This window comes from Solanum verrucosum, unplaced genomic scaffold, assembly GCF_900185275.1.
Source record: "Solanum verrucosum unplaced genomic scaffold, falcon-dt-bn FXZP01000107.1, whole genome shotgun sequence".
Classification (NCBI taxonomy): domain Eukaryota; kingdom Viridiplantae; phylum Streptophyta; class Magnoliopsida; order Solanales; family Solanaceae; genus Solanum; species Solanum verrucosum.
In genome coordinates, this window is record NW_026020273.1 from 752,481 (window position 1) to 778,174 (window position 25,694).

At 34.6% G+C, this 25,694-nt stretch overlaps 1 protein-coding gene across 6 annotated transcripts in view; it reads right to left on the bottom strand.

The window, feature by feature from the left end:
• LOC125833781 (ubiquitin-like-specific protease 1D) overlaps positions 1-17,720 on the bottom strand; it is a 36,241-nt gene extending 18,521 nt beyond the window's left edge. For 2 of the 6 annotated variants that reach the window (XM_049512961.1, XM_049512965.1), the window contains exons 1-6: positions 17,411-17,691; positions 11,705-11,946; positions 5,400-5,448; positions 2,654-2,733; positions 2,275-2,304; positions 2,069-2,164 (exon numbers count right to left, since the gene is read on the bottom strand). In XM_049512961.1, the coding sequence (XP_049368918.1) occupies positions 2,069-2,164; positions 2,275-2,304; positions 2,654-2,733; positions 5,400-5,448; positions 11,705-11,946; positions 17,411-17,605 (692 nt within the window). In that variant the 5' untranslated portion in view covers positions 17,606-17,691. Of the gene's footprint in view, positions 1-2,068; positions 2,165-2,274; positions 2,305-2,653; positions 2,734-5,399; positions 5,449-11,704; positions 11,947-17,410 lie in introns of all 6 variants that reach the window. The other 4 variants (XM_049512960.1, XM_049512963.1, XM_049512962.1 and 1 more) reach the window with 4 other exon arrangements.
• Between the last annotated feature and the right edge of the window lie 7,974 nt (positions 17,721-25,694).

The following is a 25,694-nucleotide window of genomic DNA, read 5'->3' on the forward strand; positions in this document are numbered from 1 at the left end:
TTCATGGTCCTAATTGTGGCACATCTTGTCTCGCCTACAGGTAGTACTCTCAGCATAAAGGATATGCTTATATTATTATTATTATGATTATGGCCCCTAGAGAGCCAAATATGACTTTTTCAGGAACGAGATCAATTGCAAGGATGCATATGCACATTATGAGTTATAGTTGGCATGTAAAGATAAATGTTCTACTTATGTCATATATTATGCATGTTTCGTCACATTTTGTCCCACAACTTGAGGAGTACGTCTGACACTTCGTGCACATGGCACTCACGACTTTGTCTGCGTATTGTCATTGTTTCATTACAAGGACATGAGTTGTAGGTGACGTGCACATGAGCTAGAGTTCATCCTCTCCTCCATACTTTTGGTGAACCACATTATATGTTCGATGGAGGCCTAGTTTACATAATTCTTTTGCACAACCATTTACGTCCAGAGTATTTTCCATTTGGTTGTCCTAGAGGCTACATAGATGTACTTTGGGTTATTTTGTATTCGATATGGATCCTCATTACGACATACCTGAATGAAATAGTATCTCTTTTATATGATGAGGCTAAAGAGCCAATACCTATGTTATTCGTTAAAATGATATTTCATTTGGCAAGTTAGATACATTTGTCATATATGGGTATATGAAAAAAATAGGTGGTTTGCTTGGAAGGGAGTTAAAGGAACCAAATGTCTGTCACACACTCATTCTGCTTTGATCTCTTTTTGTTGTCTCTGGATGAAAGAAATAAGACACGTGCTTGGGTGCTAAAGAAGTCATTCCAGTGCACTAAGCTCCCTCTATGCTCAGGATCCTAGAAAAGGTTTAATCACGTTGGGTCTATTGTATGCAGCATATCTTGCGTTTTTGCATGAGGTTGTTTCTACGACTTGAACTTGTGACCTCCTGGTCACACCGTGGTAACTCTTACCGGTGCTAAGTATTAAGAGGGTGTCTGGATTGAGTTATATTAAGTAGCTTTTAAGCTCCTTTTTTATTTTGGAGGTGTTTGGGAAAGATGGAAAGTGTTTTTAAGCACCTATTTTTAGACCAAAAAAGTACAAAAATAAGCTAAAAGCCATAAGTTAGGTATGACCAACTTATGACTTCTAGCTTTTTAACTTATAAGCTACTTTAAAAAGAGTCAATCCAAACACCGCCTAAGTCTAGTTCTCCGTCCGCTTGCCTATCTTACTAGGATATTGGAACAGTTTCTGATTTCAAAGAAAAAGTTGAAGGGAGAGCTATACCTTCGGGAACCGGAACAATAACTACTATAAAGTAAGAAGGAATGATCCCTAAAGCAAAGACTCTGGAAATTTTATTTTTTTTTAAAAAAAGGATGAAGTAATCGGAATGACAAGTGTTACAGTTGTGGAAAGCGGAGAACATAAAAAATATCTATTTTTAACATGCAACTACTTCTATAATGTCTATTTATAACATGCAACTACTTCTATAATGTTAAAATATAATGATACATTTGATAGAAAGAATATAACGTAAGTGTTGACCAACTTCATGCATCCCAGAAGTTGATTTCATTCTATAAAGACAGTGAACAGATTATCCAAACCATCTGCTAAAAATCAAGTCCACAAGCAATTTTTGTTAGTTAGTTAGTTGGTATTTATTAGGTGGCTAACTAGCAATAGTACCAAATGATAGCTGATGTTGGGAAAAGGCAAAACGATATTACAGAGGTACCCATCAAATACAAACACAAGATTTCAGAAAAATAAATATATATATATATATATTACATGACTGTTTCTGTATATGTGCATGCCACAACATATATTTAATCAGCTAAGCTCTATAATTGACATTAGACTAGAGATTGCTTTAATTGGAACAGAAAGTTAGGAAACATCTCTTTGTTCAGAAGGTGAAAATTTTCTTTGGAACTGACATGAAGATTCTTTAGTTTCATTCTTCTTTTCCTTTTATAATTTTTTTCCTTTTTCTTGGGGAAAATTCAAAGGAACCTATTTTCCAATATATGTCTAATCTATCTATTCATCAATCAACAATGTTACTATTAGACGAAATATTTTGTTGACTCACCGGATGTAGAAATTCATTATAGTCGATGACAAATATGCTTCAGGTGCTAGAGATTCCATGTCCAAACAACAAATTTCAACGGATTCGGGATCAACCCTATGTCAGTGCAAAAACAATAAAGAAATCGTAAGCAATCAAAAAAATGGTACTCCCCAAGGTAATAAGTAATGCATACTGGATCAATAAGGTTGTGATTCATGTCATACCGTGAAGGATAGTATATCGTGGTTGCCTTTCTGCAGGAAAAAGAGGAATATAAGAGATATCAACAATTTCTCACTAGCACTCATATCAGATGTTGGTATGTAACTTTGAGAAAATGTTAATTTACTACTCCCTCCGTCCCATTTTATGTGAGGTAGTTTGACTCGACACGGAGTTTAAGAAAGAAGGAAAGACTTTTAAAACTTGTGGTCCAAAATGAATGATAGAAATTTGTGTGGCGGTGAATCATTTTATTAAGGGTAAAAAATAGACATTTTATAGTTAAATTGTTACTTAATATAGAAATGTGTCATTCTTTTTGGGACTGACTAAAAAGGAAAGTAAGTCACATAAATTGGGACAGAGGGAGTAATATATTACCGTTCAATTACTTGGTCCACTGGCTCTGTCTCTTTAATTGCATCAGGATCCTCCTCATCCACTAGAACAACAGCCTGCCCCTGGGAAAATGATGAATTTTCAAATGGCAAGAAAGATCACATTAGGAATGAAGCAGAAGTTCATGGTTTCCAAGAGAATGAACTATATTCAGGGGGAAAAGAATAAATAAAGCAAGAGAGGCTACAACAATTCATCATGTCCCTCCAAAATGTCTTAGAATTTTTTTTGACTTATCATCGTCGTCTGCACTCTTCATCTGGTCAGGACAATTCACAACTGACACCAGACTCTTTGCAGGTTGCCGACTTGTGGCTGCGAACTTGTCTACGAAGAGTTCTCCCATTGCCGCTCATAAAGGTATTCGTTGTATTTGTAGTCCCAATCCTATCTATACTAGTCGAAATTATCATTGTTCGTTACCAGCTCGTTCTGTTTTTGTATCATCACTATCATCTATTACTGCTCGTAGGACTACAGGTGAACCTTTTTCTCACCCAGGCCAGCGACAAGCTATGATTAAGGAGATATATGCCTTACACTCTAGTGGTACTGGGGAACTTGTTCCTCTACCTCTAGGTAAGTCTCCAATTGGTTGTCATTAGTTATATACCATGAAGGTTGCCCTGATAGATAGATTGATAGAGCATGACTGGTTGCCAAAGGCTACACAGATTATTTTTTTTGACAAAGGTCAAAGGTTACACAGATTTTTCATCTTGACTATGATGATACCTTCACTCCTGTGGCTAAGACTGCTTTACTCCGTCTCTTTTTATCTATGGTTGTTCTTTACTTCTTGCTATTGGACTCTCTACCATATGAATATTACGAACGTTTTTCTTCATGGGGGTCTCAAAGATTGGGTATATATGGAGCAACAATCAAATTTTGTTGATCCGAGAAGATATAGGAGGTTGGTAGAAAAATTGCATTATCTCACTGCAACTCGACCTGACATTGCTTTCCTGGTTAGCGTTGTAAGTCAGTTCTTTGATTCTCCTTGTGACAACCATTGAAATGCAGTCATTCGCATTCTTCCAGACATAAATCTTCTCCAGGAAAAGACTACTTTACAAAGACTGAGGACATAAGCAAATCATTGGATATACAAATGAAGATTGGGCAGAGCCACCCTCTGGCAAACGATCCACCTCTGGGTATTGAGTTTTAGTTGGAGGAAATTTGGGGTTTTGGGGAAGTAAGAAACAAAATGTGGTTGCTCAATTAAGTGAAGAAGCTGAATAATGGGCTATGGCAATGGCTACATGTGAACTTATATGGACCAAGCAACTATAGGAGTTAAAATTTGGAAAAATAATAAAATGGAATCGGATAAACAAATGCAGATTGGGCAGATCTGGCAAATGATCTACCTCTGTGTATTGAGTTTTAGTCGGAGGAAATTTGGTGTTTTGGAGAAGTAAGAAAAAATATGTGGTTGCTCAATTGAGTGCAGAAGCTGAATAATGGGGCTATGGCTATGGCAATGGCTACATGTGAACTTGTATGGATCAAGCAACTATAGGAGTTAAAATTTGGAAAAAATAATGAAATGGAACTTGTGTGCGATAATGAGGCTACATTGATACACTTCAAATTGAATTGAATCCAATATTTTACGAGAGGAAAAAACACATAGAAATTGCTTGTTATTTAGTCGGAGAAAAGATACTCTGAGGAGACATCACTGCAAAGTTCGTGAAGTCAATTGATCAACTTGTAATATATTCACCAAGTCTTAGCCAGTCGTAGAACAAGTAATATGTGTAGCAAGAGTGGTATACACGATTTGTATGCACCAACTTGAGAGAGAGTGTAGAATCCTTAGGAATAATCTAGAATATATATGTAAATATATTAGATCACTTGATTTAGTCCTATTGTAATTATATAGTGATTTTCTTTCTTTTTTAACAAATGTAAACATATTTATGTAAGCTCAATAGCTTGATGGAATAGTCAAGTCAAATTCTCTCTTATTTTTTCTTCTGTTTCACATTTCTGATCATTATTCCCTAGTAAACTTCTAATTTATATTGAAACAACAGAAAAAAGGAGGAGCTAAGTGGTTAAAGTATTAATAAGTTCATCAATCAATGTATACCTACTGCAACTAACCACCTCCCACCCCCTAAGGGAGGAAGAGAAGGAGAGAAAGAAAGAGGTAGTGGTGCACTGGAACAACCATCTTAGTCTTTAGCATGTGAATATTGATAATCAACCAAAGGTATTGCCTGAAACTGTAACAATGTCGTACACTAGTGACCGATTTGGGTGTAGGCCCGCACAACTGTAAAATGTGTCAATAAGGGTCTAAGACTTGTTATCTTATATACTCAGCATTTCTCCCATGTTTTCTCGATGTTCAATTTGCCTAGGGTATCACATACACCTTCCCTTGCGGATTCAACATTCTCTTTGAGGTTTGCCCCACCATCGCTCAAGGTTGTACGCAGAGTGACCCTGATACCATCTACAATAGCCTAGCCCACTGCTGATATTGTCTACGTTGGGCCTAGAAACGCGTCACTAGGCTTTAGGGCTTGTTTTCTTATATACCCAAACATTTATCCCGAGTTTGTCAATGTGGATTCCTAGTGTCACAGAAAGCCAATAGCAACTCCCAAAATACCAAATGCAAGTTGTCATATTGACAAAAAAATAGCTACACGCCTACATGTAAGCTAGCTGGAATAGGATAACTAAGATACATAAGAAGCCTTACATTTGCATGCCTTCGAGTATATGAAGATTGTGCTTGAGAGGCTTTAAACCTGAAAAGAAAAAGATCAAATCACTAGCAATCACGTTTTCCTTTGGTTTGATTATTTATAATAGAACACCAAAAGGTACAAATTGCAGCAAAGGAGAGGCAGGAAAAGAAATGAATAATTAAACAAGTCAAAGTTTCATGGCTCATGGATTTATAGCAAACAAGTACAACAAATAATTCTAAATGTAGCTTGAAGATCACAAGTGCCTCTTGAGAATATCAAATTAATATCATGACCGAAATGATCTCCTGAGTAACTTTGGACTTGAAAGAGAAATTCAAGAGAAAAAAAAAAAGAACAACTACTATTACTACACCTCAATCCCAAACAAGTTGGGGTAAATATGAATCCTCACTTTCATTTGAGATCATTTAGTATCATCATCATCATCATGCTAAACAAAATAAAATAAAAAGATAAATATTAATAACAATAATATTAAAAGTTATTTGACAAGTCTAAGACCTATCATCAACTAGTAGTTATCAACTATATGGATCCTTGTGCCCTATCTTTGGCTAAGTCTGCATTGATACCAAGTATTTATAGGTCTTTCGAGACAACTTCCTTCCATGTGATTTTAGGTCTACCTCATCCCCTTTTTAACACTTTTACTTACCATAGTTTCAGAACTACATATCAGTGCATCTGTAAGTCAATTCAGAACATGTCTGAACCATCTAAAGCAACCTTCTTGCATGTTATTCTCAGTCTGTGCTACTTGCACCTTTTGAATCATTCAAAAACAAGAAAAAGTACACATTCTCAAAGCATAGGGCTCGGGTTGATAAGGGATGGGATAAGGGGGGTTACAATTACCCTATCTCTTAACCAGATTTTGGTTCATTTTTTGGTGGATTCAGATTATGAACCCTATTCAAAATTGGTGTTCATTTGCTTAGGTAAGCAATCAATCAGGTCTATTGAACCGATAAGCAATCTCATGGGGGTGGACGATCAGCATTCCCATGGGATTGCAGGATAGAAATCCTATCCTCCCTGAAAATGACACAAAATACATATCTTACTTAGTGGAAACTGGAAAGTACCTACGGCTCCAACCTTACGGTTGTGGGTTAGAGTCACCATGTTACCTTATTAAAAAAACAAATAGTTTAGTCTAAAAATAATTCTTAAATCCCTTTCACAATCATCTAAAAACAATAACCCCCTACAACGAGCCTTTTGAATGTTGAGGTTAAGTCACGTGCCTTTTTTTAAGTTTAAAAGTGATGAATTTCCTTAACATTGATTAATTTATGTTGTGGATTTTTTTTCTTAAACGTGAATAAAATATTGCTGAATATTTTTCCTTAACAATGATGCTATATGTTGCTTATTTATTTCTCCAAAATATTACCCCTGATTAAATCTGTCAGACCCGGATTGGAAATATGGGAAAAGAGGTAGTGAAACCAATAGGACTGCAGTTATATGTCTGTTCTACGACAAGATGTTTGTAGGCGGAATTTTTCGCCACAAACATCTTATTGGTACTTATAGCGATGACACACGATGTACAAAATGCACGAAAGTTGTGGAGGAAAAAATAAAAAACTATGTTGAGGGAAAAAGGAGCTAAAACGTCAAATGCTTACATCAACTAAATGTGACTAATCTTGATGATGCTGATGAAGAAAAAAATGGAAGAAGATGAAGCTATTGATTTGTCGCTTCTTGCAAAATCACAAAAACGGGCAAGAATACAATAGTCTCTTCAGGTAGTGGATCAACATGTAGGAAAGGTCCTTTAGATAGTTACTTTTCACAGAAGCCAGGAGATAATGCAGGGAAAAAGGATAAAAAAATTGCATGATGTTGCCAAGGATATTTTGAGGGATCATGCAGTTGTGACTTTTTCACGGTGGGTGAACAATGCAGGGATCACCTTCAATTGTGTCAACTATACGGACACTTTTAGAGCGTTCATTGAGGTCGTAGGTCAATTTGGTTCAGGAATGACCCCCCCCCCCCTCCCCCCACTTATCATGAAGTAAGAGGTCCTTATCTAACTAAAGAAGTGGAAGAGACAAATTCTAGAGGAACATAGGGTAGAATGGAACAAGTTTGGATATTCCATTATGATGGCTAAGTGGATGGCAAGAATTGGTAAAATGATCATCAATGTGTTGGTGAATTCTCCAAAAGGAAGCTTATTTCTTGAATCCACTCATGCGAGCGACTTGCCTACAGATTCCATCAAAATGTTCTCCTTGTTTCGAAACACTACAAAAAAGATTGGAGAAAAGAATGTTGTTCAAGTTGTTACAAATCATGCAAGTGAAAATGGTAAAGCCGGCGATATGTTAAAGGGAGTGTTCCCGCACATTTATTGGACTCCATGAGCAGCTCATTGCATAAATTTGTTGTTCAAGAACGTTTTCAAGAAATGACCCTTCACTACAATTTTTACTTAGGCAGTAAGGGTAAATTCTTACATTGTTCAAAGGCTTTTGTTATTGAATATGATGAGGAGATTCACAAAAAAATTAGTGAAACTTGGCAAGACTAGATTTGCAACTGCTTTCTTGACCTTGCATAGTATGCACATGCAAAAGGCCAATTTAGACGCTTATTCATTTCTTTTTTTTGGTTTCCCACCCGGTGTCCGGAGCCCACATTGGAGCTCCGACTAAATCCGGATCGCGCTCTGCAGGGCCCATTCGGGGGTGGCGCTCCCAACAAGATTTTCTCCATACCCAGGGATCGAACCCGAGACCTCTGGTTAAGGGTAAAGCACTCCCACCAGTGCACCACAACCCATGTTGGTGACGCTTATTCATTTAAAAAAAAATGGAACACAAGTAATTTGCAAAAAGGAGGTAGGGGGTAGAAGTTGCACGCATGAATCTTTCTTATACTTCTTGGAACAATATTGTTCATGCTCTTAAAATCAATGGTCCCTTGATTAAAGTACTTCAGTTGGTGGATGGGGAAAAACCCACTAATGGGCTACCTTTATGGAGTTGTGGATACAACTAAGGAGGCTATTCAAGCGACATTTATGTACATAAATATGCCAAGGTCTTTGAGATAATTGATAGACGGTGGGAAGATCAACTTCATTGACATTTGCATGGAGTTGGGAATACTTTGAACCCATCACTCTTTTATGATAACTATGAGATGGATTTACTAGATAAAAAAAGTGTGGAAAGGATTCCATGATTGTGTTGGTAAGTTGGTCGCCAATGAAGATGTGCAAGATACAATAGTGGATATGGTGATCAAGTGCTAAGTTATTTTTTAAACTTATTAATTTTTAAATATTTGTTCTACTTCAATATTTAAATTGTGGAAGCTTTATGGTTTAGAAACTCAAAATTACAAAATATCGCCATCAAAGTTCCAAGTCTAACTAGTAGCTCAACTGAAATGTGAGAAGAACTAGGGCATGTTTGAACATGTGAGAACTATGAAGAAAGATTTATTATACTGAGATAACTAAACTATATCTCAATTGTCCTATCTCCTAATAATTACTTTTGCAGATTCATACCAAGAAGAGGAATAGACTAACCCCTAAAGCGCCCCAATGACCTAGTGTTCAATTAATGCAATAAAATATTGAGGCGCCGTTACAATGCTCGCAATGTAGTTGATCCAATTATTTTGGAAAATATTAATGATGCTAATGAATGGCTAACCGGAGTCCCTGAGAATCATGAAGATGAAGCAATTTTTTTGGGAGATTTTGATTTCACTTGGGGTGTTGCTGCGGAGGCAAGTGGAGTTGAGGAGAACCATTATGGTTTAAGGGGGAATACTTCAATCTTACACATGAAGGGAAAATAAGTAGCTACAAGTCTATCCCTAATTGATGGAATTGAAGAATATGATGATGGAGTTGAAGAAGAAGATAATTAGCAATAGAAAAACCATGGAGGAATATAAGATTTAGACAATCTTGTAGAAGTAGAATTTTAGAAGAATAGGAACTAAATGTTGAACCATTAGTAGCTTTGATTTTGTATGTCCTATGGTCTATGGAGGATTTTGTGATATCTATTTTTTTAGTTTTTAATTTGAACTTCTGCTTATAAATTTTGTCTCTTTTTATTTTGGTCTTTTGTTCGTTCAAATTGTGTTGAAGAGAGCACTTCGCTTATAGCGTGAAGCGGAACCTTGTCGCTTTTTTCCGCTTCGCACTCCTCAAAACACTGGACATGGGCCTTTCAAAAGATAAGTTTCCAGATGTTTGTAATTTGGTTCTTTCACCTAAAGCAAGATTGAGGAAGTATGGGGACAGGACTAATGGAATCTCAACTTTAGAAGATTTTTGAATGACTGAGGTTCAAAGAGTTGCTGAATTTTTCAAAGTTTGGGAGCCTTTTCAAGGTCTTAGAAGAAATGAAGACATAGTGGTTTGGGAAGGAAACAGTAAGGGTTGCTTGACTGGCAATTCTGCTTATTCTCTACTTCCAAATACTGGACTACAAGGATCTAATAGGCCTTCGAAATTCATCTAAAAAGTAAAGATCCCATACAAGGTGACTTGCTTTTTGTATCTGGCGGCAAAAGAGGTATGGTCAACTCGGGAAAATTTTGAATAGAAGGGGTTTCCAACTGTGCTCCAGGCGCTTTTTATGTAGAGCTGAATCTGAGAGTATCAACCACCTTTTTTGCATGGCCGTGTGACAGATCAGTTTTTGCAGCTGTTTCTTAACATAGTTGGGATCAGGTGGGTCATGCCAGAGTCTACATGTTATCTCTTAAAGTGTTGGAACAACAATTGTGGTAGCACGAGTCAGAAGAAGTGGTGGAACATGGTTCCAGCATGCATTAGGTGGACTATATGGAAGGAGAGAAATACAAAATGCTTTGAAGATTGAGACGAATTGTACTTTTTGTTTCATTTTTGGTGTAAAAAAAGCTTATTAGAGGATGCAGAATCTTTCCTAGACATTATGGACTCCCTGTGAGTTAGAACAGGGACACAGTTCTGCCTTTTGAATTATAGATATGGCTTAAGCACATCCTTTGTGCTGACATTAATATATTGTTATCTTCCTTAAAGAAAAAAAGATCACTCTAATTTTGGGCCATTGGTTGCTTAGCTCTAGTTCTCTGATAATAACATTTTAGAAATGAACATGTTCTACAGATCAAACTAGAGACTATTTTGTGCAGTTAAGTAGAAAGGAGTATTATCCAAAAAGATAGTTGAATGAAATTGAATGAGGAACATCAGTACAGGAAAGGGTAGGGAGATCAAAGATAAGGAATTATCCACTAAGATTTCTGAACGAAACTGACTAAGAAATCTCAGAATAGAAAAAGGTCTGGCTTATCAAAGATTAGGCTGCAGGAATTTCCTTTTTCTCATTGCTTGGCCATAAATTCTAAAGGACCTGATGCTTTGTGTTGCAAAGTAAATGCATTTGTGCTCCAGTTTATATTTATAACTACCAACTTAGAAATTATAGTTCTTTTGAAACTACTTGCAGCAAACAGAGTGTAATTAAAGTATACAAGGATAGTTGCAGAATAAGAACTACAGAGATCACATTTGGGAGCTACTGTGCAATCACATAATCATAGAAATGAACATTGTTCTGAGAGAGATATTAAACTACTTTTACACCCCTACACTCTTGTGCATGTTACTCTACAGCAAGTCAGCAAAGTAAAACTGCTGAAAAGAAGCCATGTCATATTTAATACTCCATATGTCAAACTGAAAGTTGAGATTTCAACTCTGGGCCATCTGAAAACATTGTCCAACTTCCTGAAATAAAATACTTTGTCAAGACTCTTCAACATATTTTACAGCAGTACATAACCTTTTGAGAAAATGTCGCATTTAAAATATACAATGGAGTCATGACAAAGTATTCTATTTCATGAAGGTTGACATAGTTTTCAGATGGCTCAAAGTGGAAATCTCAACTTTTTGTTTGAAATATGGAGTATTATTAAAAAATGATTTTACTTCTTTTCAGCAGTACATAACTTATAAAGCAAAAATATGAGCAGCTTTTTTTTTTCTTTTCGAATTTAGATCTCTGAATAAACAGGAGCAGCTTTGACACTCATGTTGATCTAAACAAAAAATTAGTGGACCCCATCTTTCACAATGAATCTTATGCAAATACACTAATTCCTAATGAGTTATCTCATCTCAAAAACAAATTCATAATGAGTAACAGCTTCCAGTAATAACCAAAATAATAACAGCAACAATAAAGTGACAGAGCAGACAAATTATCTAAGAAAGTTAGGGAAATAGAAGAACCCAAAAAAACAAAACACGTACTTGTCCAAGAAACAGCTGGCGATATTTTCTTTAGAACGAGTAGAAGAATCCCATCCTTTTAGATCAACATTCAGAACTTGTTCACCTTTGTCTACAGAAGACTTATAAGGTGCTTCCTGTGACAATAACTCTCGCTTGTGTCTTTTTCTTTGTGAAAACTGGTTGTTTAATATACTTTTGCGGTCACAGGGATTCAGAGCATATAGTTCTTCTTGGAAAGCATTGGCTGGCTTAGACTCTGCCTGCAATTCAATAAGCAAAAGTAACAAAAATTAATGGTTAACTTCAAGAGGAAGAAGAGAAATGAATTTAAGAATGAAACTGTACTTCTGCTTCCAACTTGTTCAAAAACCAAACAGCATAGGTGGACTGTGAAGAGGACACAGATGGTGAAGCCTGTGGCTCGAAGTTATAAGGTGCACCTATAAAGTTATATCCAACTTTTAGGCTCTCCTTCTAGAACTAATTACATAAGTAAAGAAAATTAAAATGACAAATAATACTCAGTTCTGATTCCCACATAGTTACCCGTGTACATGCACATGCACACCAAATCCAAAGTCACTCCTGTTTATAAGAAGAAACTCACAAAATACCTAGAGTGAACTATAAATCTCTTCAAGATAAGAAGTAGGCTAGGCACACTAGGCATAGGCAGAATGTGTGCTCTTTATTCATGCATCAGTTTCAGAACTATATGGAAGCATGGAATTCAAGATATAGAAAAGCTCCTATAGAGTCTAGTAGAATTAAGATGAAAAAGTAATAGAACAACAACAACATACCCAGTGAAATCCCACAAGTGGGTCTAGGGAGGGTAGAATGTAAGCAGTCCTTACCACTACCTCGTAGAGATAGAGAAGCTATTCTGAAAAACCATCGGCTCAAGTGCAGCAAAGTCAAATACAAAGAAGGAGACAGTGAAGAAAATATAGCAAGTAACAAGGAAACAGTGCAAAGTCATCTACCAGAAGGAAGCAAAAACAACAACAAAATAGTGCGACAATCAAAACACAATAAACAACATACTAGGATAGATTATTGAAAACAATAATAAACAATGATAGATATAAAAACAAGAACTACAATAGTACAACTAGTGCAATGGTAAACACTCACCCTAAGCAAGACAACACTACACTACCTACTAACCTTCTACCCTACTACATGTCCTCCACAACCTCCTATCTAAGCCATGTCCTCAGTAACCTGAAGTTGTGTCATACCCTGTCTTATCACCTCTCCCCAATTGATTATGTTTGTTCACCTCTCAGGAACTCTGAAGATTCATTGCCTCTGTACTCCCATTTTTCCCAAAGAAACTTCCCTTAATTTAAATATATAAAAACTTGTAGAGTAAAGATAATAGAAAAACTTAACATAGTCCCAACTAGGAGTGGCAAACGAGCGGATCGAGTCGACTATGAGTCGATCGAAAACGAGTTAAAAAAAAATGGATACAGTACTAGACTCCACTCATATTTTAAATGGGTAAAAATGAGTTACCCAATGGATAATATGGGTAAATATGGATACCCATATTATAATAGGAATCTTGTTAAAAGCTTCAAAAACAAAATCTTTTTCAAAAAAAATTTATCACCCCACCCCTACCAGCCCCCCCCCCCCTCCCATCCAAAAAAAAATAAAAAATTTCTAACTTTTTTTATTAAAAAAATTAATTTTTTTTTAAAGTTTTTTTACCACCCCACCCCCCTACCACTTTTCTTTCTTTAATGAATGAACATCTTTTACCCATTTAACTACCCACTTTAAAATGGATAATATGAGTATTATTCGTTTTTACCCCTTTTAAATGTGTTGGGTACCCGACCCATTTAAAATGGGTAAATATGAGTGGATACCCATATAAATTACCCATTCTACCACCCCTTGTCCCAACACACACAAAGAAATGGGAAGTATTGACCTTATCAACAGAACAAAAGTCATGCCTCATGCACCCATCAACTTGGTGTCAACGCAGAAGTAGCAAGGATGCTCAATTATATTATCATTGAAGAGGATAAACATATTCTTTCGAAGGTGGACTGTGGAATAACTGAGAACATCATTATCATTATAAATCAAATCCAGAAACCACCTATACTATTGAACTAAAACAGCATGATTGTGGAAAAACAACAAAAATGCAGAATTTAATGTCAAGACTCATGCAAATCCCATTATGAAATATAGATGTAATGGGTTTCAGTAAAGAGTGTTTTGCCATCTTACTATGGTGCTAGGGTCTGCAATCCAAGAAGGAAGAGTTGGAATGCAGCATCTCAGAATTTGGACTGGTCCTTGAAAAAAGAACAATTTATGAAGTGGAAAATCTGAAAGAGCAGGAGGATTATTGGAAGACTGCCTTTTTCTTTTATGAAATAAGAAGTTCTCACTGGCATAAGGCAACTGGATGGTGCCATATTACAAAGCAGAAGCTTGAGAGCTTTTGGACCAAAAACAAAAGCTAGTAAGCTTTGGAAGTAGAAACTAAGTTAGACTACACAATAAACATGGAGCTAACGAAGTCCAGGAAGTTGTCAATGACTCAATGCTATTAACAGGGGAGGAAACGCTCCAACTGAACAAAAAAAAAAAAACATCTACCTTTTAGAGCATGAAGAGGAGTTGAAATCCGATCAAAACACCTGTGGTTTCTCTCATTCCAAATAACCCAAAAAAAGACTGCAAGAACCATCTCCCAGACTTTTCTGATGGCTTTGTCAGCTCTCCTATTGTTTCAAAGTTCTTTCCAAAGGTTCTCAGATGCCTCAGGACTTCAGGCTAATCCAGACAAAAGCTCAATCTATCCGAGTGGTGTGAATCAAGCACTTAAGCAGGAAATCTTATCTATTCTTGGCTATATGCAGGGAAAATTCCCTTCAAATACTTGAGTGTCTCCCTATACTTCAAAAGGCTCACAATTGGCCAATATATGTCACTAGTAGATAAGATCACAACAAAATTAGGTGTTGGTCAGGAAAGTTATTGTCATATGCAGGAAGTGTTCAATAAATTAAGTCAGTGGTCTTTGGTATTCAAATCTACAAGGCACAAATATTTGTGTTACCTAAGAAGATATTGAAACTTATAGAGGGTATCTGCAGATCCATTCTCTGGACAGGGGCAGCAACTCTGTCAAGGAAAGCACTTGTCTCTTGGGACATGATTTGCTACCCAAGAGCTGCAGGAGGGCTCAACATCCTGACTCTTTCCTTGTGGAACAATGCTACTATCTTAAACAATTATGGGCTGTGGATCAAGTGGGTGTATGGGTATTATTTGAAAAGGGAGAATAAGAAGAATCATACTATCCCAGGTAATACAACTTGGGTAGTTAAGAAGATCCTGGATTCCAAAAAACACATCATGCAGGTTACTTCATGTTATCGGGACCTTTTAACTACACTCCAATCTATGGTGGTGGGAGGTAGATTCTCAATTAAGAAACTCTACACTCGGCTCATGCCACAATATCAGAAGGTAAGGTAGTGTTCTTTAGCAAAATATTCATCCTAAACATAAATTATGTCGATGGTTAGTCGTTTGGAGAAGATTAGCCACAGTAGATAGATTGCTTATGTTTGGGATTCATGTGCCAATGGAGTGTGTATTCAGTGACACTGTACAAGTAACTTTTGGGCCAGAATGCTTCAATGGTTAGGCTTCCATAGGAGTATTGACTGTTGACAAGAACTTTTATGGGCTAGTCGATGGGCAAATAAAAAAACTGGAAGAGGAGCAGTTAAAAGTTATGTGTTTGCGATGATAGTTTCTACCATCTGGAGGGAGAGGAATAATCTCAGATTCCAAAATGGCCACTTCCAGGAGGTTAGAATTTGCTGAGAGATAGCACTGAATATGCATATTCGAGGCAGAGACAACAAGAAGTGGAAGGATCCCTTAGACAGCCTTATTATCATGCCATGGCTTTATTGATCTATAGGCTAGCTCCTGTCATAGAGCAATTTTTTTTGTTTGACTTATTGATGAAGTACAGTATCTTTATAATAGCCTAGTCTTTCAGAATAGTTGTCCTATAGCTGCAAATTTTCTTTGAGAAGTAGGAGGTCAACTCCTATTTGGCTTGTACATATTACTTTGGTATCAATACAATTTTGTTCTTAACCAAAAAATATATATATATTAAGCTTGCTCCATAGGATACAGGTGTCCTACGTAGAACATTTTTTCGCTTCAACACCATATTTTCAATGTAAATAGGAGTGTGTTAAGAAGCTGAAACGGTCTTTCGTTTTTGTGTATGTCTGTATATTCTTGTATTAGATAGGTTCCCCAAGGTTGATTTGCTACTTTCACAACTTGGCATCATGAATGAGCTTAACTTCTGGATTTCATTGTTCTCATCAGCATAAATATTCAAGATTCCCTTAAGATGGAGCAAATAAACAATATGGACGGAACTTGTTAAAAGTGGCAATCTATTTCTTTATGCTTAGTTTTTCGAGAAAAATTGAATTATGTGCAATGCTTCTTAATTATAAAAACATAACTTTCTTTCATATGACTGTAAACTTCAATTCTTCAAGTAATTAGTCCATCCACATGAATTCACAAGTTGTTGTTGCTGCGAGTCAATATTCAGCTTCTGTAATAGATAGAGTCACAATGTTCTGTTTCTTACTTTGCGATGATACAAGCGTCTAGATATAGATCATCAATCAATTAGTGAACTGGTTTAATCTGCATTTAAGTATCCTATACTATTGAGTATTCCTTTTTTTATTATGGCATTCATACTACAATCCTTGATATGGTCTTGATCTATCTTAAAATCCATAGAAGGCATCCCACATGAAGACTGCATGAATATACTTACTACATCTATAGCAAAAAAAAATGTCTAGCCTGAGAAGAGTGAGATAGCTTAATTTCCCAATCAGCCTTCGATATCCTATAGGATCTAAGATGTATCCTCCTAATATGGTAACATCATAAATTTAAATCCATGGGACCAGCTTTGTCCATCATATTGGTTTCTTTAAGAATATCTAACACATGCTTCGTATGTAAAATAATAATACACCATTCTTGACTAGGTGATGCCAATGCCTAGGAGATTGTTTAAATGATCTAGATCCTTGGCTTGAAAATTTCTGGCAAGACGTTTCCTTAACTGGTTGACCTTCTCGGTAATTTTCTGTAATGAGTCTAATAACTATGTTGCTTACTATACCACCAGATAAGCACATTAACCAGGTGGAATATGACAATCAAAGACTGAGTGATCTGCTTCACTGCCTTCTCTACAAAAATTTTGAATAACTATACAGAACTTTCCAACCCTAGCTCATAGAGAATGTTTTTAATCCATAAAAACCTACATTTTGCAGGAAATGACACTCTACATAGTTCAGAATCTCACTACTCCTACTTCATACTTCTCCGAAATGTAAAAAGATGCTACATACTTCCCTTTTTTTTAGTCGAATTGGCCATAATGCAGATGCTACACACTGCAATTTAATAACTATTGTCTTGTACAGCTGACTGTAAAGCATAGGATAAATCAGAAGTTAGTCTATAATAGTCTTGTAGCAAGTTATTCTCACTAGAATTTCACAGCATGCACTGAATGCACGAGCAAGAAAATACCTACAAGCACACAATGCTAGAAATGGAACTGCGAAATCAAACAGTAATAAACAAAGAGGAATTGAATAAAATTCAAAGTCAAACCTGATCGGAACCGACCCGTTTCCTCCATTCTAATTCATCCTCATGCAGTTTGATATTTGCCCTAAGCTTTTCACCTCCATCGGGTAACCTAACACCAATGTTGCTAGACAGAGATTTTTTTAGCCTAGCAATTTTGCCGGTCAATTCTGTATCTGATAAGCTCGAAAGTCCTTCTTTGAGCTCTTCTCCATCCATGGTGATCGATTAATGTTTTTCAACAGGCAGCCGTGGTAAGGCGGAGTTAACCACCAGCTCCGCCGGAGAGTCGTCGCTGTGGAATATTTTCTATTACTCAGCGCTTCCTCTCCTTTTGTATGAACTGAAGAAGAGAAATGAAGTTATTGTTATTTGCAGTTCCTTTTTTGGTCTCATAATTACTATCCACATAAATTTTTGATTGTTTTCACTTCATGTGGTGAAAATGGGGTAGAAGTAGGGGTGTGCACTATTTGGATTAAACCGAATAATCAAATTAAATCAAATCAAATTTTTATTTGGATTGGTTTTTTAGTTTTTCAGATTGGTTTTGGATTAATAAATTACTTTGTTTGATTTATTGGTTTGGTTTTGGATTTTAAAAAATAAAAACCAAAAAACCGAAAAAAACCGAAATATATATATAAATGTTTAGGTTTAGAATTAAGTTGGAGTTAACCACTTTTGTCCTTTTTTGGTTATTGTCTTTCATCATAATTACATTTATATTTTATATTTGAGCATCTATAATAGGTATAATTATAAGTATTGTGTTTTAAGTTTTACTTATGATTTATATTATAAAGTATATTTAAGAGAATCAATATTATTACTTTGGTTATGTTATTAATCATTGACATAACTGAATAACCAAACTGAAAAAAGCCGAACCGAATAAAGGAAAACCAAACCAAACCAATTTTATTTTGGATCGGATTGGGTTACAATTTTACAAACCAAAAACCAAAAAATCCAAACCGAAAAACCGAATGCACACCCCTATGTAGAAGGGAGGGGTGGGGTGGGGAAGGAACAAAGAGATGTCCCATTATTTTTAGTCTTTTTATTTATCCTAGTTTTAACACACGTGCAACACACATGAATTTCAAAAGCATGTACTACACTATATTTTAAAAATAATGTGAATATTATTAAAAAATAATAGTAAGTAAATAATTATAAACTGAATGATAAAGTATAAGTTCATATGAATAAGGGATGTAAATTTTCTAATGATTTCTAATGAAAAGTAGTCACTCGTAAGATCTCTTAGTTACACCTCTTAAATATACTCTCCTTCCTCCTCCATAATGCATTAGTTAGTTATTATTGTATTGTTGGAGTTCTTATTTTTAATATAATATAAATAAATGTTTATATAAAATATAGAAGATATACTAAATTTGATGTTTTTAGTTGGAGTATTATATTTATTTAAAATTCATATGAGTGAGTGTTCTAATTTCACTAAACTTTGAAATTGTTTACGTCTGGAAATCAAACTATAGTTTATAAGAAGAGAAGAATAAAAAATATTAAAAAATTATAGTTCAAAAATGTGAGGAAACCCATCTATTTATAGTTAGTTAACAAAGTGTTGTACAAGCATATGCACATTTTTTCTTATCATAAAAGTCACAATCCTTCGGAAAGGTCACAACTTATCGAAAAAGTCACTACTCTTTGAAAAAGTCATAACCATTCAATTTAAATTGGTGCCTTCTTTTAATATAATATAATATAATATAAAATATAGAAGATATCCTAAATTGGGTGTTTTAAGAAGAAGAAGAAGAAGAAGAAAAACAAAATTGAAGCTTAAAAATTTGAGGAAACCCCTCTTTTTATATCCAACAAAGGATAGCATAGGAAGAAAGTGCTTATTGTGCCCTATAAAAAAAAAAAACAACCCTTTAGAAAAGTCATAATTCAAAAAGGTTACAACTCATCGAAAAAGTCATAACTTTTTGAAAAGTCACAATCCTTCAAAAAAGTCACAACTCTTTGGAAAATTCACATCCCTATAGAAAAGTCACAACTCTTTGGAAAATTCACATCCCTATAGAAAAGTCACAATTCATCAGAAAAGTTATAGCTCTTTGGAAATGTCACAACCCTCAATGTGAAAATTTGTCTGCCTTTAATATGATATAATATAATATACATAAATAAATATAATACAATATACAATATTAAAGATATACTAAATTTGGTGTTTTAAGTTGGGGGTATTATAATAATTTAACATTTAAGTTAGGTAGTTCATTATTTTAAGGTAGTATAGAATAAATAGATAAAAAAGATAGATATAGATTTGTCTAATTTTAATTTGATATGATTTTTTTTTTAAAAAGAAGACTTTTTAGTTTAAAGATATGTAGAATATATAAAAATGTCTTTTAACTTTGTGGTATTAAAGATGCACCCCTACCCCCAAGGAAAAAAACATTATATTTAAAGCTGAACAAAAATGAAAGTACAATAAATAAATTGGAAACACAGGAGTACTTATTAAATTTAGATTGGACTCTTTCAAAAAATAATTATCTTTTTTCTCCAATAATTTGAGACTTTTCACAACTTTAGCACCAAGTTATAGTTTGTGCAACAGAAAATCATTGACATTCTTGTCAAGTAGAAGTTGATGCAAAAGTATATTTATGACTATGAAAATGGATACATATTAATTATCTAGATAATCTTCTCTTTTGAAGTTGAGTTATTCCATTGTCATTGTTGTATCATTTTTTTTTATCTATGTAATTTACCCACAAGAAATATTGTAATTGCATAATTGAACAACTATTACAATCTTCATTGTTTTAAGAAGATGAACAGAAAACTTATAAAAGCTGTAGTTTAAAAGTGTGAGAAACCCCTCGATTTATAGACAATAAAGGATAGTATGAAAATGTGCTTATCGTGACTTATCAGATAAGTCACAACTCTTACAAAAAATCACAACGTTTAAGAAATGTCATAACTCATCGAAAAAGTCACAACCCTTCAGAAAAGTCACAACCCATCAATGTGAAAAAGTGTCAGCTTTTAATATAATATAGAGTAAATAAATATAATATAAAATATAGAATATAATAAATTGGGTGTTTTAAGTTGGGGGTATTATAGTAATTTAACATTCAAGTTTGAGAGTTCATGCTTTTAAGGTAGTATAGAAGATAGATAGATGTATTTCGAATCAAGAAATATAAAATTTTATAAAAGTATAATATATATCAATACTATTTTTTTAAATAAATATTTGAGTGAACAATTATACATTTACATTTACATACTATTCTTATTTTATGATATTCCACTTACACAATTTTAATTATAAATATTAAAAAAATATTGATTATATAGTTGAGATGATGAAGTGATAACAATGTGACAAGAAATTATTATTATATTGCATTTTCCGAAAGTCAATTTGATTAATTTTTAAAGTTAAATTAGATTACATTAATTCGATATTTTAAACAAAAAATTTAGGTATTCAAATACTAAACGAAAAGTACTATAAATTGCAATTTTTTTGCATATCAATATGATGAAAAAATATATTATGAAGTTTTAGTCAATATTCTTATAATTTAACTATAAGAAAAACCATAACAATTAAAAGTGGACGAAGGGAGTATAATATTGTGATTGGTCCCACCCACATAAGTGTGACTAACAAGCATGCATATCTTTCCTTTAATAGCTATATTTGTCAAAAGAGAGTATGTGAATAGATGATTGATCCATTGCAGTTTCATTTAAAGAAAAAAATAAATATAGCAGGGTGTATATATATATATATATATAAAAAGATAATCAATTTGCTTATTTTATAATTAAAGATTGTAATGATTGTCAAACTCATATTAGCAAAATTAATTGTAGACAAGAGGGAGGGGCACATATCAAAATGTAGGAAATGTTCAAAATTGAAAGAAAAAAAAACACAAAACTACACACAAGAAATGGAATATCTCCAACTTATATGTAAGACATAATAGTGGAGATATTAAATCTCCAATAAAAATAATAGGCTAGTATCAACATCAACTATTCTGAAGCAATAAATTTTAAGCTTCTAATCTTAAAAATGAAAAAAATATTGCATAATTATACAACCCCAATAGGGTTATACCACACAAATCAACTCATATAAAGTACATGTAATATAATTTAAAAAATACCACAATCTAACGAAGACTCATTAGATTACGATCTTAAGGACTCCTCCGATGAAGATTTAGAGGAATACTCTCCTATTCATGCAACTGCATATCCCAACTTTGATTTTAATACTCAGCACTTTTCAAACATGCATCCAGTTTCACATAATGAGGCATTTGAGAATTTGAGTGAAACAAACGAAGATGGAGAAAATGGTGGAAGACATTTTAATATCGAGACTAACCAAATTTCCTTCACAAATGAGCTTGCTTCACAACATGGAACAAATTTGGTTGAGATGGAAAATGAGAACGAGACACCTTATAATCTTGTTGATATTCCAATGTATGATGGAACAGGTCTTCCCCAGAGCCACTTGAAGGCATATCTTGATTGGTTAGCAAGCATATCGCAAGGAAATGAATTTAATATGAGACTTTTTGTTAGGACACTTACAGGGCTAGCCTTGATGTGGTATGCAAATCAAGATACATGGAAATGGTTCTCTTGGATAGATATGGCCAAGGATTTTCTTAAGCAATATGGGCCTCCTAATAGGGCATCTAAAGGGTGTGATTTTTTGAAAAGGAAATCTATGGAGTCTCTTGAGGGAATTAAAGGGCATGAATCCCAAATGAAAGTAGCAGAATCAATTTTGGGGCATTATTGTTTGAATAAGGTACAATCTAGAGACAAAGGGAAGACAATTGTCACTGAAGAATCAAATGTTCCTCCACTAGTGCTTGAAGCGAGAAAAACTCAAACTTTCACCCCTTTGAGTGAACCAATTTCATTTATATTTGAAAAGTTGAGATCATTAAAAAATTTGCAACCAAAATATCATGAAATTCCTTTGAATCCTTTTAACCTAGCCAAACAATGTACTTTCCATTCAGGCATGTTAGGTCACACTACCAATGAGTGTCATTATTTGAAAAAAGATATCCAAAAGCTATTGGATAATGGTATGATCCTTCAAAGATAGGTAGCTCGCCCTAAGTTTGTTTGGCATCAACTTTCATCCATCATGCCGACATCAAGTCACAATCAAGCAATTTACCCACAAGGTGTCAATCTAGCTCCTCCTCACAACCAAGCAACTGTTGGGTCAAGAATTATTGCATCAAATTTACCTTTTCATGCATCTTCTGCAAGCTATTATGATCTAACCTAACAGAGGACCAAGAATGGTTTCATTCAGAGCAACCATTAGGCGCACAAGAGAGTTTCTCAAAAAATGACTTTTACGAGGCATGGAAAAGATTAATTAATTTTTGTGTAGCATTTTTTGAGAATAATTGTGTATTTTTGTGAGCTTAAATGATCAATTATTTGTATGTTTTAAATTTCTTTTTATATAAGGTGAACTACTCTTGACCTGATTTTCTTGGTGGATACGTAGGCAACCCATATAGGGACTCAGTCAGATTTATTTAGAAATTTCAATATATCTCTTGCTTGTAATTGGAACTACGTTCGACCTGATTCCTTGGTGGATACGTAAGCAGCCTATATAAGGCTCGATCGATTTATTATAAAATTTTAGTATTCTCCCGAGAAGGAGAATGAAGCTGGGGCATAATTTTGGCATGCAATTGACATAATTTTTGGAAGCATGCCAAAATTTGCAAAGGATAAGAATCAAGTTGAAGTCAAGATTTAATGCTCGACATGAGTCAACCTTTCTCCAATCAAATTTTCTTTCCTTCCATTTTCAGCGTTAGAGCCTACTAGCTAATACCTCACCCTCGTCCACTTGTCTTAGACTTAAAATCATTACCTCCTGCCTAAATTTTTTATTTTACAACATATAGCATAATCTATTTTATCTAATATTTATTATTTTTGCATTTATTTCATATTTTCTTATGCACGAACAATTTATTTTTGTTTTTATAGTTTTTCTTCTTTAGAGGTTGCCTAGCATTGAACACTGTTTTGGCGCGAATCTACGTTAAGGACAAAATTATAATGGCAGACAAATTGAAAGCATTCAATATCGACGTGGGATTAGTGGAAGCACAAAATGATCATTGTGAGAAGAACGTGGTTCCAATAAACAATTTGGTCGATTTGAAAACTACCTTTAGCATTCTTCCTACCACTACTAAAGCTTTCAGCTCAACTCATAATATTTATTTAACCATATCTCCTCACCCAACTTCTACCTATGCAATCTCTCCACAAATGTCATTAGTATACACTATCAATTCCAAAAACTTTCAAGTCACCATGATGTCAACTATCCATCCTCCAACAATCATATTTCCTTACAATGATAACAAGCATAACTGATTAGCAGCTCATCTATATTCTAGACATGAGAAGGATACTCAGTCAATTTGCCATGAAGATTTGAGAAAGAAGCTCCACAATCTGAGGAAAGCTTTTGATGATGAGTTGCGCTCAAGAATTTGTCAGTTGAAGTATGAGAATTTATGTGTGCATCCAAATGTTGAACTTCCTCCAGGGTACACGCTACCTAAGTTCAATACTTTTAATGGTAAAGGAAATCTCGTCGCTCACTTAAAGGACTATTGCAGCAGACTAATTGGAATTGGACATGATGAAGCCATACAAATGAGATTGTTCATTCAAAGTTTATCAGGATTAACACTTGCTTGGTATACTAAGCAAGACTTTAGCAAATGGCATACATGGGAAGATATGGCTCACGACTTTGTAAAGCAATATGAGTTCAATAATGCAGATGAATTGCATATAACCGATTTGCTCAAAGTGAAAAAAATATCGAATGAATCTTTTCAAGAATATGCCATACGATGGAGGTTAGAAGCTTCAAAAATACAACTTTCATTGTCCGAAGAGGAATTGATCTCAACCTTCATCCGTATTAAGAAGGACTATATTATGAAAAACTGCTTAGAACTTGTGCACACAACTTCTCTAATTTGATTAAGGTTGGCAAATAGATTGAAAATGGTATCAAGGAGGAAGAATTGTAAACAACTTAGTAGCACACGTTGTCCAACAAACCTTCCAACTGAAGGTACCTGTAAATTTGCAAAGCAAAATGAGAGAAAATGACTCAAATTTCATGGCTATGCAACAACCGCAGCACCATCCAAATGATGAGTTTTTGCAATCTCATGCTACTTCCAACTATTGCAATATGCGTCTCCATCGTCCTTGCAGACAACAGTTTCACCAAGCACAATCTAGCTCGCGACAACATAAAATGGTGAAATCTTTCTCCTTCACTCCTTTGGATGAGCCGTATGCAAATATATTTGAGATATTAAGAGCAAATGGACTTCTACAATCAAGAAAAGAATTCATATATGAGTATGCACCTCAAAACTTTGATCTATCCAAGAGTAGTTGTCACGATCCGAGCCTACACCCTAGACGTGACACGGCGTACAAGACTCCGAAAAGCCTCATACAAGCCTCATAGCATTCATAACATAAGATAATTGAAATAGTGCGGAATTAAAACCTTTCTTTAAATCCATACAATAAAAAAACTTCATTTAAAACAGTGGAAGTCTACTAGTCTCACATGGCCATCTAAAAACAATCTTCGAAACAAAAGTAGGGTCATGACCCTTTACAATAGAAAGTCTAAAATAGTCTATTACAATAAAAGACATGAAACATCAAAAGTACTTGTCCTTACACTAGTCTTGGAAGAACTCAATCCAAGCCTTTAGCCACGAGGGGAATGAAATTGAGTACCAATCCTTACACTTTGTAGAAAATAGAAGGATATGGGTTAGGAAAATTAAGTACTAAGTATGATAGCCATGCAAAAACCATGCTTAAAAAGGACATTTTGGTTGAAAACCATGCATATGCCATTTTTGAGAAAATATCATTAGCAAAAAGGCATAAAATACAAGTATAATCATCATATAAGTCATTTCATCACATTAGAACATAATCAACATATAAGTCATCTCATCACATTAGAGCCTCCACCTTAACTAACCCCAAGCTATACTTTGTGCAATGTATGAATAGCGTGTCATACCACCATCCACACCAAGTACCACATTAAGGCCACCAAAAGTGAACTTACCATTCTTCCTTTTCATCATTGGACCATACTCATACATAAGGAACATAAGCATCTCATATGTCATAACAAGGAAGTAACTCATAATACAATCCAAGT